Source organism: Triticum dicoccoides, chromosome 7B (assembly GCF_002162155.2).
Source record: "Triticum dicoccoides isolate Atlit2015 ecotype Zavitan chromosome 7B, WEW_v2.0, whole genome shotgun sequence".
In the NCBI taxonomy this organism is placed as follows: Eukaryota; Viridiplantae; Streptophyta; class Magnoliopsida; order Poales; family Poaceae; genus Triticum; species Triticum dicoccoides.
Genome location: NC_041393.1, coordinates 57,629,703 through 57,644,694, shown reverse-complemented (window position 1 = coordinate 57,644,694; position 14,992 = coordinate 57,629,703). Strand labels below are relative to the sequence as shown.

Here is a 14,992-nt window from a genome sequence, read left to right as displayed (position 1 = left end):
CACCTTTGTGTACCCCTTATATATATGAGATAGCCACACCCGTTAAGGGTGTCGTGAAGTTTCCCAAACCCTAAGTCTTACAGCCGTCCGTCGGCATCTCCTGGCCTACATCGACAACTTTCCGGCTGCTGCTTATACAAGCTCCTGGGTTAGAAAAAGTTTGCTCCGTGGAGGCGGATGCCCAGAGCCGACATTGAGTTATGCTCACGGCGTGCCATCGGTGGATGCAGGAGGAACCAGACTTCGACACCCCTAAGATTTTGATTTTTCTACCTCCCCTGGTTAACCGGCAGAGATCGAGTGGAAGAAGGCTTTACCGTAGTAGCCATGCTAGAGGGGAAAGCGGGCTTCTTTTAACCAAACACATAAAAAGCAAACACCTCAATGCGTACTGAAGAGCGAGCTGATCGAGCATATCCGACTGTACTAGTGTCACATCATTGCCAAGCAAGGCATTCAAGACCAGCTGCACCGTTGGCCAGTCTCCATAGGTCTTGCAGATCGTACGTAGCCAGTACTACATGCGAACCGGCTTTAAACAGTAATGGCATATGCTACAGGAAATCAGCATGTACGAGCAGTTTAATTAGGATTATCATCAAGTTCGGCAGCAGGCAGGCAATAGGTACTGATGCTAAGTACTGGGCTCTGCTAGTACCACGGTACTGCGTAGTGACAGCTGCGTGGAGCTTAATTGCTCTTGTTCCGCTTGCTGTGACCGGATTCCCATCTTAACTGGATGGAGATTACGGGCGTGGCGTACGCATGTGACTGCAGTGCAGGCCCCGATCGACCGGGGGATCCTTAGCGGGAGGTACTACGTCCGATCTCCCCGCAGCGAGCTAGCAGGAAACTAAATGGAGTTGCGATGGGATCAGGCTTTAGTTATTTGCCTGGCGCTGAACCCTGATCAGGCATTTTGTTCTTCGAAAATGGATCTGATCCACGATGAATTGATGATCGATCTCTGAACCCCAGTTTCAGGCAAGTTTGTGCTTGATTAAACCGTCCCTAGTCCTTACCTTGACCCTGGAAAATTCATTTGGGCGGTCAGTGTCATTGCAGCATCTGCTATGGACTGCACTTTTGCTCGAAAATGTTGGTTCTCAATTTCTTCAGACAATCGCCATGGACATCGCTATCTCGGGCTGCTGGAATATATGGATGCAGAGAAATGAGGATTTTTTCAGAAATGAATTGCCAAGCCTTCTTTCCTGGAGGATTGAGCCCAAACAGGATCCGCTGTTGGTCAAGCATAGGGGGCCAAAGTCAAGAATTGGGTTGAACTCTGAACTTTAGTTATTCATGTGATTGCTTCCCTGATTTGACTAGTTGAACTCTGAACTCTGAGCTCTCTCAGTCAGTGGATTGCTTCCCTGATTTGGCTAATTGAACTCTGAACTTCAGTTATTCATGTTAGAAAAAACTGGAATTTGGTAGATGCAGATTCATATCTGCTTGTATATTGTTTACTTGCTTTGTACATATTTTATCTAAGGGAAATGAAAAATACCGTAAAACTATTGTTCTACGGTTTCAGGTTTTAAAAAGGTATTTTCTTTGAGGTTCAACCTTTTGTAAAAGCTGCCACATAGGAATTTGGGTGATGGGGATGAAACAAGTTACTCCCTCTGTAAAAAATATATAAGAGCGTTTAGACTACTATTCTAAACACTTTGTACATACGTTTATGCCTTTTGAGGTTGTATATATAGCGTCTATGATGTGTACTCACATATAATGATTATACTTCGCCGCAAAAAAAAAAGAAAATGATTATACTAAAAGTAGACCATTTTATAGACTGTCCATTATTATAAACACCGGATGTCTAAATTAAATCGGTGGGAGGAAGATCAACTGGGTAACCGCGTGACAAAATGAACTGTGATGCCCGAGAGTTTTGAAATACTCACTCTGCAAGTAAATATAAGATGTGTTTTAGATCGCTAATATTTTTCTAGCACAGTAGAGTAATTATTATTGAACTTTATTTATAGTAGTTTCATGTTGTGTGCATCCCACGACACCAACGGAGTGGTTTCAAGTCACCTAACAACAGCATGATTAGCTTGACGTTTTTAGCCAGACAAAGTGCAGCGCCATATTATATATACTGCGCTGAGCCCAAAATAGCACTCGGCGAGCAGAGAGCACCTTTCAATGGTATACAAGACAATCTACAAAAATATTAAGAAATTGCTTCAAACGTTCATGGCTTTTTGTAGTTCAATTCAGAAACGTTTTACAAAGGGAGTAGCATATATTCTCTCGCTCTCTCGCATCACCATTCTGCATCTTTTTGATATCAGTTCAGCCCACAGTAAATGTGAAAATAAAAAACAATGCTGCAGAAATGAAATCACCAGGAATGGAAAAACAACCGGAGCAAGCAAGCAAGCACCCCCAACTGCCGTGCCATTGGAGGGTTGTGGCAGGTGGGTCCCAGGGGCTCATCATCCTGTAGCCTTGCGCCCGAGCAATTCTACTCCGATGACTGACCCCTATAAAATCAGCCACCAACAGTCCAAAACTTTGCTTTCCATCGCCATCTCGCTCTGCACTGCTCGCCCCTTCCACCTCCCCAAACAACACCATCCCCACCTCACCAAGCGTGCTGCTGCTGCGGTGGTTTGGCTGCTTCTTCGTTCTTCCTCCTCCTCCTCCTCGTCTTCTACCTTTGCCTCCGTCGGTTGCTTGCTGCGGTGTGGCTGAGCTGAGCTGAGAGCACGGGCAGGGCTTGCTTGCTCGCTTGGGCACCCGGAGTGTCGCTGTCTGCCTGCCTCTGCCTTTCTTTTTCCCTCTGTGTTCCGTGTCCTCTCCTTTGGCCTTTTGCTTTCCCAACCTCTTCCTTCCCGGCCTCAATAATGATGGAGGCGCCGCGGCCGGTTCGTTCCTGAAGGCCTCCCCCCCACCCCGTCTAGTCTCGTCTCAATCTCCGCCGGTGTGCCGGGATACAAATCCACCGGCAAGTTTTCCCTCTGATCTTAGCTTCTTCCGGGAGTATTTTCGGGTCCCCTAGCTTTCCCTTCTGTTGTGTTCAGGTGGTGTTGGTGACTGTCGAGCGCTCGAGGAAAGCTCCCTTTCTTCTTGCTCTTAATTAGCTTCTCAGAGTTGGCTCGGTTGTGCCCAACTAGGCCTCGTTCTTGCTGGGGATTGGGTCGATTGGGAAGTTTTGTCCTTAGGGTTTGGTAGGAGGTGCTAGCTCACAAGCTGTTGTCAAGTTGCTCTGAATTGGCACGAATTGGGATGCTCTTGGACGCCATGACGATGGAGGCCAGGAAGGGGTTGATGGAGAGGGAGAGGGAGAGGGACCAGTTCCCCGTCGGCATGCGGGTCCTCGCCGTCGACGACGACCCTGTGTGCCTCAAGGTTCTGGAGGTCCTCCTCCGGCGCTGCCAGTATCATGGTCAGTGCCTGCTTTCACTTAATTATGCTCTTTCTTCTTTTATAAGAAACTTCATTCTGTTGTTAGTCGTATCACCTGCAGCTAGTCAATTGTGGTTTCACTTATCAGTCATATGAGGCTGTTCCAGAGAGTTTGCTCTGCTATCTGCACTGTACTAATTACTCTTGCTTAAATGCTTCTGAAGCTGCAAGAGTTTTCACATGCAGAGTGTAAAACAATCTGCCATGCTCTGAAATGCATATCATAGACATAAATTTTACAGATGTTTTAACACTCTTACAATGCGATGCGATATACTTATTATATGCATCCTCTGCTTTCAAGTTTCAACAACAACTGTAAACTGATATAAGAGCACCTGCTTGCTGTCTCTTTAACAGTAACAACCACCAACCAGGCTGCCACTGCACTGAGGCTGTTAAGGGAGAACAAGGACATGTTTGACCTGGTCATCAGCGACGTCCACATGCCCGACATGGACGGCTTCAAGCTCCTCGAGCTCGTGGGGCTCGAAATGGACCTCCCTGTCATCAGTAAGTTCACAACTTCCTTCATTGATTTTTTTTTGGATACTTTGTTGTTGAGTCACTGTGTTAAAATATGGATGTTAATGAGGCACCATTCAACTCGTGCAGTGTTATCGGTGAACGGAGAGACAAAATCTGTGCTCAAGGGGATAACCCATGGCGCCTGCGACTACCTCCTAAAGCCCGTTCGGATCGAAGAGCTCAGGAACGTGTGGCAGCACGTCGTTAGGAGGAAGTTCAGCAACCGTGAGCCGAACAACAACCATGACCTCTGCAAGGAGATCAGCAAGCCGCCGAGCGCGGACTCGTACCACCGGCTCGGCCAGGCGACGTGCGGCATGTCGTCCGACCAGAGCAACAGGGCCGGCAAGAAGCGGAAGGAGCCGCACAGCGAGGAGGAAGACGAAGGCGAGGACAACGACGACGCCGCGGGGTCGAAGAAGCCGAGGGTGGTGTGGTCAGTGGAGCTGCACCGGAAGTTCGTCGCCGCCGTCAACCAGCTCGGGATCGACAGTAAGAAAAAACACCTCCCCACGTTGCCTTTTGCTTTATGTTAAATGTTCTTGCAGGCTGCAGCAAACCCATTTACGCTTGTGTCCTTTCTCTTGCTGCTGTTCGCAGAGGCTGTACCCAAACGAATACTCGAGCTTATGAACGTGGAGAAGCTCACCAGGGAAAATGTTGCGAGCCATCTGCAGGTATGGCGACATGGCATTTACTTCCATCATCGCCTTTACCTGTGTTATCTCTTTCGTTGATCAGCATGTGGTGCACAGGAAGAAAAACTTTTACAGAAACTTTTGGTAAAATTATGTGCAAAGTGGTCTTATTTTCCTGTGTCGAATTAAGAGGGCCAACTTTTGAACAATTTTAAAAAAGAAGATATTCGTATACAGAGTCCTTATCCCCTTACTGTATTTGGTACCGACACACCTATTAGTTGCAGAGCAGAGCTTAATTCGATATTATGGTGTTGCACAGCAGAACTCTTTTAACAAATATGTTAACATGTTCCTGGTGTTCGTGCAAAATGAGTTAAGTAGTTTAATTTTGCGGTTACATAGTTTCACCTTCACATTTCTTCATTTTTCTTGACAAGTTGAATATGTTCAGCTGGTCTGAAAACAAAGAAACTTTCAGTTCAGTTATACTGAATCTTTCAGAAAACCTGAAGAAGGAGATATCTTATACAAATATCTGATTATTCCCCCAACCATGTAGACTAGTAGATTAGATCTAACTACACAGGTATAAAATGCTCAAATTAGTATGTAATGTTGTACAGGTTTAATGCAGAGTAATTAGGTAATACTGCTGTACAAGTTAACTGTGGTATTTTGGTATGCACTGCTGTACAAGTTAATGTTGTATTTCAGTATGTACTGCTATACAAGTTTAATGTGCTGTTTTGGTATGTACTGCTGAGTTTAATGTAGTATTTTGGCTACATTGTTTCACTTCTATAAAACTGCTAGAAGGAAGACACTGACACCACCCTGTACAGATTACAAAGCTACATATGTAAACTGCGTTGTACTACCTCTGTCTTATATTTTGAGACGGAGGTAGTAGTACACCTTTTGGTTAAAATATTTTTTTAGAGAAATGCAAAAGCTTTGCATGTCAATGAATTGACAAATAGAAATTTTGTTAACAAGCCTACATTAAAGGATTAAGAAAATTCATCAGATTTTTCTATATCCTGGAGTGCTTTTATGTACCAGTTCAGCAAGAATCTCCATACCAAACCAGGAAGCAGTTATCTTAAGACTGTATATCTCATGTTTCAGAATTCTGATGATTACATAATTTCCTCCATGTCTAATCAGGTTACTTTCTATGCCAATGCAGAAGTACAGGCTATACCTCAGACGGCTAAGTGCCGTGGCATCACAGCAAGCCAGCATTGCTGCTGCTTTTGGAGGCAGAGACCCCTTCTTGCACATGGGAGCATTTGAAGGACTTCATAGTTATCATCAACCCTTTGCCCCTCCTGCTGCTCTTCCATCTCTCAATCCACATGGACTGCTGAGTGGTGCTGGTGCAGCAGCATTTGGGCTTCAGGACCTTGCTTCTCCCAAGGCAAACCAGTGTTCTAGCAGCAACGGCGCAGTAAGTCATTGCGCCGGCGATACGGAGAAGTTCCACATTGTGAGCTTACAAGACAACCAACAGGCAGATTTATCGCAAGGCTTGACCTCGTCGCTTGGGCAGCCCCAGCTCCATCAGAAGTGGATTCATCAAGAAACCAGTGACCTGTGCTCTGTCTTTTCCGGGGGTGCTCTGGCTAACACTATGTCTGGCACACTTCAAAGAGTTACAAGCAGTTCACTGCCACCAGAAGATCTTTTGGAGTGCACTGCACACATCAAAGTTGGAGCCCATCCATCAATAGGAATACCAACTGGGAGTTCAGGGCTGCTTGAAAGGTCTGTCGGAGTTTCCGCCGATTTGCGGGATTCTTGTATATCTCAGCAGTGTGCTCTTCCAATCAGTGATGGGTTTTCTGTCGACAAGTTACCGTTGCACATCCCGTTCGATGGTACCGGCACGACAAAACTTGATGCTAGCTTTGTGGCTGGAGAACAAGAGATGGACCAAAAGGGGATATTTTCGGAAAGAATGGCTGTTACTGTTTGTCCTTCTGAGAGCCTTATAGTAGCCAGCAATGCCAAATGTGGAGCTAGTTCTTGTGGTAGTACAATGCTGCTCCCTCCTCATGATACCGAGAAACATTCAAAATACTTGCAGTTTGTGGTTGCAAGCAACTCTAGACATAGAATGGATGGTGGAATGAGACAAGACCAAAGACTGAACAGTGGAGGTTTTAGCTATGATGGTGGTGCCATTGTGCCTGAGCAGACCGATATGTACGATTTGGGAGTTCCAAAGCTGCAGGGTGGATTCAATTCTAGCAGCTGCAACTTTGATGGTCTTCTCAATTCCATGATAAAAGTGGTAAGGACATCAGTCATGCTTAAAATTTCACTATTTAGGACAGTCATATTTCCTTTAAAATCGTTATTTATTAAACCTATGTTCTTAGAATTTTGATGGTGATTTTTCTGAACCCCTTTTCCGATTTCAACGCAGGAGAGCGACGAAGTGCCGTTCACGGAAAATGACCTCGGGTGTGAACTTTTCCCACTTGGTGCCTGCATATGAGAGCTAGTCCTAGTAATATTTAGGCTAGTCCACTACATACCTAGAGAAGATGGTACAGTTATTCCTATGGGTATTTATCAGCTATGCTTGTGTACACTACTAGATATCTGGGGTAGCTAGCTAGGGATTTCATGGCTTGTAGCAACCTGTACTTTCTTTCTCCTGGGATGGGCAATGGAAGCAAATATATGGCGTCTAATCACAAGCTCTGAAAACACAAACTCTGGGAAAAAAGAACTCTGACACACAAACTCTGGAACTCAAAACTTAACCATAATTGTTTCTGGAAATTCAAAATTGACAATACATTGTCCAAGAGCAATTCTGGAAATAAACCTGACCTGATTTTGATACAACAACAAAGTTCAGCTGCTGCTGCTAAATGCTACAAACTACGATGATGCCCCGGGTCGCATGATCGAAACTCAGAGATGTAGGTGGTTTTTCAGTGACTAGGATGATAACCGCATTCGCTCGCTGAAAAACCACCTACACCTATCTCGATTTTTGATCATGCGGCGGGGGAGCGGGGAACGATGGATCTCGGCGATCAGTTATTAACTTGGTTGCAGAGGTCTAGAACAATCTGTGCGATTGTCGGCTTGGGTATGGGCTTCGTCAGGTGAAGATCCATCCCTGCTTCCATGGACTCCTGCAGCCCCTCCTCCGCGGAATGCGCGGTCAGCGCGATGATCGGGGTGCGGATGCCGTAGCGGCTTTCTTCCTCGCGGATGCGCCTCGTAGCATCGTAGCCATTCATCACTGGCATCTGAAACAAGAAGATCGAATTGTCAGCAACGTCAGATTAAATCATCTTCAGGAAGAAGACGATGTGCTTGGCACGTTGTTTGCTGGAGAAATGTACCTGGCAATCCATGAAGATGACATCGTAGGGCATGGCCACTGTGTCCACATGGCTCTCTGAGACGCCATTTGCGCTCTCAAGAGCCTTTGTAAACATGGCCACGGCCATGGAGCCGTCCGTGGCGACCTCCACGGTTGCCCCGTAATTGGTCAGTATCTGCTTCTGGACTACCTGCAGCAGCGTGGTGTCGTCGACCAGCAGCATGCGCATCCCCTCCAGCGGCTTGCCTTCTCCAGCATTGGCCGGTCCCTGGGGAGCTGGCGCCGGCGCTGCCGGCATGATTTCAGACGCCTCCGCCGCGGGAGTGATTTCAGAAGACGCCTCCGCCGCGGGAGTGATTTCAGAAGACGCCTCCGCCGCGGGAGTGATTTCAGAAGACGCCTCCGCCGCGGGCGTGATTTCAGAAGACGCCTCCGCCGCAGAGGTCTCATCAGCAGCCGGCAGTTCTTCCATGGCCGTGCCGGACTGATGTGGTTGCTGCTGTGTAAACGGGTTGGCCTGGAGGTCTCTCATGACCTGGAGGAGTTGGTGCAGCCGGGAGCCATGGATGGGCTTGCGCAGGTTGAGGTCGATGCTTGCCGCCTCACTGAACCTCCTCATATCCTCGGAGGGGGTCTTGATGTCCGTCAGGCAGACGATCCTGCACGGCGCCTGCTGCTTGATCCTTGCCAAGCTCGCCGCCTCGGGGGCAACCTCGTCGAGCCTCCCGCCGGAGACGTCGACGATGACGAGCAGGCCGAAGGGGTGGAGGTGCCCGCCGTGGCTGCCGGCCATGCCGCTGCTGTTCCGCAGGTGGCTGACCATCTCCTTGGAGCTGAAGCACCGGTCCGTCGTAATGTTGGAGTCGGCGCTCCCAACGCCATGCAGCGACGACGTCGACGCCGACCTCAACGGCGAGGCGCCGGCGGCGGAGCGCGCCTTCTCGAGGGTCGGGATGAGGAACTCGGCGCGCGTGACGGGCCAGACCTTCATCCCGAGGCTCTCCATCCATGTATACAGGATCCGGCGTGTCTCGTCGCCGTGGGCGAGGAGGACACAGTGCCCGCCCTTGAAGCAGGCGGGCTCCCTGAACAGCGACGGCGGCGTCCTCCCTTGCTCGAGGTCCTCTTCCACCTCTGACGCCTCGCTGACCTTGAGGAAGATGTTGAAGCCAAAGCACGTCCCCGCTTCTCCTGGCTCCTTGTCCTTGATGCTGATTTCTCCTCCCATCAAACGAACCTTTATTTACATCAACAACAACAGCAAACAAAACTAAGTAAACAAGAAAAAACGAAAACATTAGTGAAAAATATACTGCCTCCATTCAAACGTCTGGAATGGAGATAGTACTTTTCTTTGATGCAGTTGACAAGATTTTATCATGCACGAAAAAAGACGAGATCACTTACAAAGGATTGCACAATTCCAAGTCCGAGCCCGGTGCCACCATGCCCTTCCTTCACTTGAACGTAGTTCTCAAACACGGACTCCCTCTTTTCCTGGGGTATCCCCACACCAGTGTCAACCACCTCAAAGTAAAACTCAACCGAATTCGGATCATTTTGTAAGGACATTCGGCTATTCTGTTCAGAACGGTTCTCCCTCCTTCCAAGCAGCCGCCGAAAGATCCCACCCGTGGGGCGACGGGGGGTGAACCTCGATGGGGTGCTGACCACGGAGCTCCTCATGATGGGGCGGTTGGCCCATGCCCGAAGCATGACGTGGCCTTCGTGTGTGAACTTGATGGCGTTGCCAAGTAGGTTGTCAAGGATCTGTTTGATACGCTTGCAGTCGCCCAAGGTGGTGGTGCACCGCAACACGGAGAAGTCACAAGGGTCCCAGATCACTTCGACGCCTCTTGACATGCCGACGACGTTCGCCAGGTCCATGGATTCCTCAAGGACGTCTGCCATCCTGAACTCCACCTCCTCTAGCTGCATCTTCCCGGACTCCACCTTGCCCATGTCCAGTATCGTGTTAAGTATATCTGCATGTACACATACACATGTATAAACATGGAGGATGAGCCAACATATGCTCAACTGAGAACACAAAGATGGTATAAAGTTCATTTTTGGGAAATAATAAACTTTTTTGCTTTATGCACTCGAAGACACGCACAAACAATATGATGCGTAAATGTGACAAAATTTGCCCAACAGCAAAATCGATAGAAATATTGAAACTTTATAAGTTTACTGGTTGCTAACGTAGTGATATCTGACAATTCTATTTGAACTATCCTAAACTTTAATTTTTACAAATAAAATGCTATTTCTTTACCAAACAGAGATTGACTTCTTGCATATTTTAAATTTTATGAGCAAATTTGATACCTTAAATGTATAACAGGTGGGCTATTGCACACTTCTACACCTAAAACAGTAATTAAATTATTTACGAAAATTTTACTTCTATGACATGCAAATTTATAATGCTATGATCACATTGCTAAATTACCAAGTACGGATAGATCTACTAAAAGGTAGCACAAGCTATTCATGGTATTGCCATGCATGGTAGACTGACCGAAGAGCTTGTTGGTGCCAATGTTCATCTGGTCGAGGTTATAGCTGAGGTTGGGGTTGCTCTCGGCCTCTATCCGGGAAACGTCGATGAGTCCAACGACGACAGCGAGTGAGGAGCGGATGTCGTGGCTGGCGCGGGCGAAGGCATTGCTCTTGTTCATGCTCTTGCGCTCCGCTTGCTGGAGCGCCTCCTTCTGCCTCACGAGGTCAGCCTCTAGAGCCGCCTCCCGTGCCCCGGCCCGCCACAGCGCCCGTGCCATAAGGATGCACACCAGCGTCGCGACCGCCGCGGCCACGCACACGACGCTCACCATGGCCACCCCCATCCGCCGGACCTCGGCTGCCCCGCTCCAGTCGCTGACCACAAGACGAACACCCTGAAAAACAAGAAGAAATACAACCGGAGATACTTGTTAGCCGTCCCAATAAAAATTCTCAAACATGCAAATGCGTGCTTATACTACGAAGAAAATATTTTTTTTATCAAGAGGCTGTACGCCAGGTTGTTTCCATGGCCTTTATCAAAAAAAAAGAAAGACTGTTTCCATGGCGCGCGAGGCGCCGCCCGGCCTGGTCGGAGAATTATCAAGCTAGCGCAGCCCCTGCGCTCGTTGCATAGGCGACGGATGGCAAGATCAGTTTCAATGGTGATTTACTACGTAGTCTAAACTGCTCTCTACGCTGTAAATAAATTGCAAAAGAACTGAGGAGAGATATACATGAACGACAATCGGTGATATGCATGCAAGGCACTAGCAGATGCAAGAAAAGTACGTAGGAGACGATCGAGCTCACCGCAGTTTTGTGCCAGAGCTCCGTTTGGGGAAGAACAGAAGGAGAAATCTTGCTTTGGGGAAGAAGAGGAAGAAGAAGACTTTGTACTCTCCATTAAGATTTTCTTCCTAATTTTGGGACACCTTGATTTGGAAAGGTTTTAGTTTTTTACATGCCAAAGGAAGGAAGGAAGAAAGATCATGTACGTCCACTTTCCATAGCGGAGCGTTCCCTGATTTTCTTTCCTCACTCCAAGTCGGAAGGATGTTTATTGAGGTCGCCAAAACAAAAAACGTTTTATTAGTTTTTTTTGCCGAAGTCCCCTTAGCTCATCTAACCTTTTTTCGTTGTCAGTTGCTTGAATGTATAAACAGCATACTTGGAAGAAATATTACATGCTGGGATTAAGTCTTGACCAAAATGCAGAGCAATTATGTTAGATATATAGGGTGTGTGCACGTTCGTGTACGTATGCATATATGGATGGCCTGTGATTGATGCTAGATGGACACGTTACCAGGTTTACTCCGGAGAGGTCGAAGCTCGTGCACGCGACTTGGTCCGCCCCGACGGCGCGGAGCACGAGCTTGCTGCTGGGCGCGCCAATGGCGGACGCGGTGCATTTGGTCTCCGAGGAAAAGGCCTTCATCAGCTTCGCGTCGTGCTGGCCGGGCTTCCCGGCGTCCAAAGGCTTGTAAACTGGCGGGGCGCCGCCGTCACGCTTGTCGGTGATCGCGTAGTACGTCCGCGCGACGGGATCGGCGGCGGCATCGCCCTGGTTGGCGATCGCGAGGACGTCGACGGGGACCGCGGCGGAGACCACGCCGGCAGTGTCACTGACAGGCGCGGAGAAGACCACCATCTGGACGTTGGAGCTGACCCACCCGGCCCCGAGGGCGGCGGGCGAGCCGCTCTTGGCGTCGGCGAGGACCTGCGTCGCGTTGGGTAGGTGCTCCGGCTGAGCCGCCGGGTCGGGGCGGCCGGTGGGACGGCCGTTCACAGGATCAACGTCCTGGGTGTACCATTCGCTGCTCTCGCTCACGAACTTGGCTCTCGGCTGGCCGTTCTCGCCGCGGTAGTACGTCAACGCGGCGCCGTCCACGCTGGCGTATGATATCTCGGCCACCTGCGGCTGCATGGCCAACGCCATGACCATATACGGTCCCACCTGTCAGGTCAAGAATACATGTAAATGTTAGATGTATATTTGCACGTACGTGTTGATATGTTATTTTGGACGTGTACTGCATAAAAAAGGGTACGCAAAAATTATTTGTTGTATATGCATGCGAATATTCATATCAATGCTCGTATTATTACGAAAATCAGAAGAGAATCATACGCAATAACTAGTTACTGGGTCGGCCCGGCTAGTAATTAAGATTTGTTATTTAATTCCCCCCAAAAAGATTTGTTATTTAAAGTAAGGAAATAATTGTGGTTCAAAAAGGAAATGCATATACTTGATGAAATTAATCACGTTATACAGAGAAAAAAGAAACATATTTCAATTTAACGCAAAGGTGCTCGGTTAATTACGTATCGGAAATAAGATGATTCGTTGCTGGGGATGAACAGAGAGTGTGCGACGACGGCGGCGGAGCGGTTGGCTTCCACGAGCGGCTGCACACCAGCGGCGACGTGCGCCAGCGACGCGTCCATGGCGCTCGTGGCATCATCAATTATGTGCGACGAGATGAAAGAGTAAGCGAGAGCCACTACGACCACGATGATTCCATGGGCAACCTGCATGGGTGCAAGTGCAATAAAAGTGTGACGTCAGAAAAATATATTTGCAACATGTAAAAAATAAAATAGAAAATGCATAATTATTAAATTAAAGTGTATTTTTAATAAATTAAACTGTCTTTTAGGCTGACGAGGCCTCGACAAGCGGCGTTGCAACGTGTTTCAACTTGTCTAACGGTAACATTTGTTCCACAAGTAATAAGTCAAGATTTCGAGGGTTTTCACTAATCTAAAGATATAATTTGTCGTGACATCTTGCTAACAGATCGCCTTTGGGCTCATCTAACGACAACATTTGTCGTGACATTCCATGGGTAGATCTAACACACGGCGTCCAGAAAAACAATATAGGAGCATACGACAAAAGGTAGATCTTCGGCTCGCCACTGCCTCACAGATGTGGGGAGATATATGTGATGTATGGAGCAGAAGCCAAATTATATATTAAAACCTGCATAGATGTATTCTTAGAGCACGTCTTACACAAGTGAAAGGATACTAATATTGTACGGAGCGGATTCCTAATTACAAGATAAAATAAAATTATATTTACTTTTTGAATCCATGCCTAAAACACACGTGGGAGGATATCCGGCTTGTACGGAGCAGAATCTTCAATTACAAGATGAAAAATTATGAAGATATAGTTTTCATTGTTATCTAAAGAAAGAGATCTCGCATGCCTGACACGTGCAGGATGATATCTGTAATATACATAACTGAAACAGAAACGATAAAAATCAGTTAGATCTACTTTTCAAATCTGCGCCTTACAGGCATAGGAACATATCTATATCGTACGAAACAAAATTTAATTGTAAGACACAAATCATTAGAATTACTTTTGAACCTCACGCCTATGCCAAGAGACGGGGGTAATCCTCTTTTTCCAATAGAATACCGTACCACTACATAGATCTATTTTCGAGATCACATCTCCACATATGCGGAAGGATGTCTTTGTTGCACTAAGCTTAGGCAAGATGAATCCCTCAAAAAAAGCTTAAGCAGATGATAACCTCGCAGATCTAGTTTCCGCTCAGGTAAGCAATAGTTGTAGGTGGAAGGACAAGAACCAAGAAATGAGAAAAGCCATGGAGTTTTTTTTGAAGGAAGAGAATAGCCATGAAGTTCATATAGAAGAACAAGTATTAACCATGAGTTTCATAAAAAGAAGCCAACTACTATGAATGTTTTCATACCAGTGGGATTAAAGCCCACGAATGTTTGAAGGAACTACCCCACTTGCCAACCTCTCCAACCATCGCGGAAGTATTGTAAAGTATTCTACAAAAGCAAATCTTTGTTAGGTGTTGGTGAATATTTGTTTCCTAGGTAGATGGCCTTTTATAGATGCTCGGAGGAATACACTTTACACATTGGGGGGGTTTTTCCGCTCTGAATTGTGGGCTCAGAGCGCCGCCGGTTTTTCAAATCCACCGTCGCGGTTTATTATACCACTTTTGGCTGTATTTTCTGCCCACCGCAGAAAAAAATGGTATTTACCCCTTCATCGCAATAAAAAAAGGTATTTATTTAAAAAAAAAATCGGCATTTAACTTCGATATCTAATATCAATGCGCGGCCTGGTAGTAGACACACGACGAGATAGAAAAAGGGATACTACGTGATCTTGTAATCAATTGCCAAATCCAAGCACAATGAATTATGTTTTCCTCCCGTTCGAATAGTTTGGGCGGGCTGAGGCAGTGTTGGCCTTGCATGGGGGCAGTGTTGCCAGCCGCACGATCGTCATAAGGCCATCCTGTTGTGCAAGTGTACACCGATCCATTAGCTTCGTGTCTTAGATAGCATGATCATTAGTTTTGTTATAAGTTAACTCTTGGTTACGTTTGATGCTAAATATAGAAGCACAGGCTCGACTTATGTTGAACTAGCTCCGTTGCCAGGATAGCTAAGACTGATGAACCAGGTCCTTTCCCTCAAAAAAATAAAATGAACATGAACCAGGTCCTTTCCTGAAAAAAAAACGATG

General features: G+C 47.0%; 2 protein-coding genes across 3 annotated transcripts; one reads left to right on the top strand and one right to left on the bottom strand.

Annotated features, from left to right (window-relative positions):
• Nucleotides 1-2,552: 2,552 nt before the first annotated feature.
• LOC119337087 (two-component response regulator ORR22-like) lies at nt 2,553-7,300 on the top strand. Of its 2 annotated transcripts, XM_037609200.1 has the most exons (7): nt 2,553-3,409; nt 3,790-3,942; nt 4,045-4,449; nt 4,558-4,634; nt 5,788-6,137; nt 6,168-6,894; nt 7,030-7,300. In XM_037609200.1, the coding sequence occupies exons 1-7, from the start codon at nt 3,250-3,252 to the stop codon at nt 7,099-7,101; spliced, it is 1,944 nt and encodes a 647-aa protein (XP_037465097.1). In that variant the 5' UTR covers nt 2,553-3,249; the 3' UTR covers nt 7,102-7,300. The 2 variants fall into 2 exon arrangements, with proteins under 2 accessions (XP_037465097.1, XP_037465095.1); XM_037609198.1 differs by having other exon boundaries at nt 5,788-6,894.
• A 55-nt stretch (nt 7,301-7,355) lies between these two features.
• Nucleotides 7,356-14,261, bottom strand: LOC119337086 (probable histidine kinase 2). The gene is made up of 8 exons (XM_037609197.1): nt 14,199-14,261; nt 12,787-12,993; nt 12,290-12,415; nt 10,475-10,850; nt 9,355-9,932; nt 8,378-9,184; nt 7,967-8,287; nt 7,356-7,870 (listed from the first exon to the last, which is right to left on the bottom strand). Exons 1-8 carry the CDS (start codon nt 14,259-14,261, stop codon nt 7,652-7,654), a joined length of 2,697 nt encoding a protein of 898 aa, XP_037465094.1. The 3' UTR covers nt 7,356-7,651.
• Nucleotides 14,262-14,992: the final 731 nt, after the last annotated feature.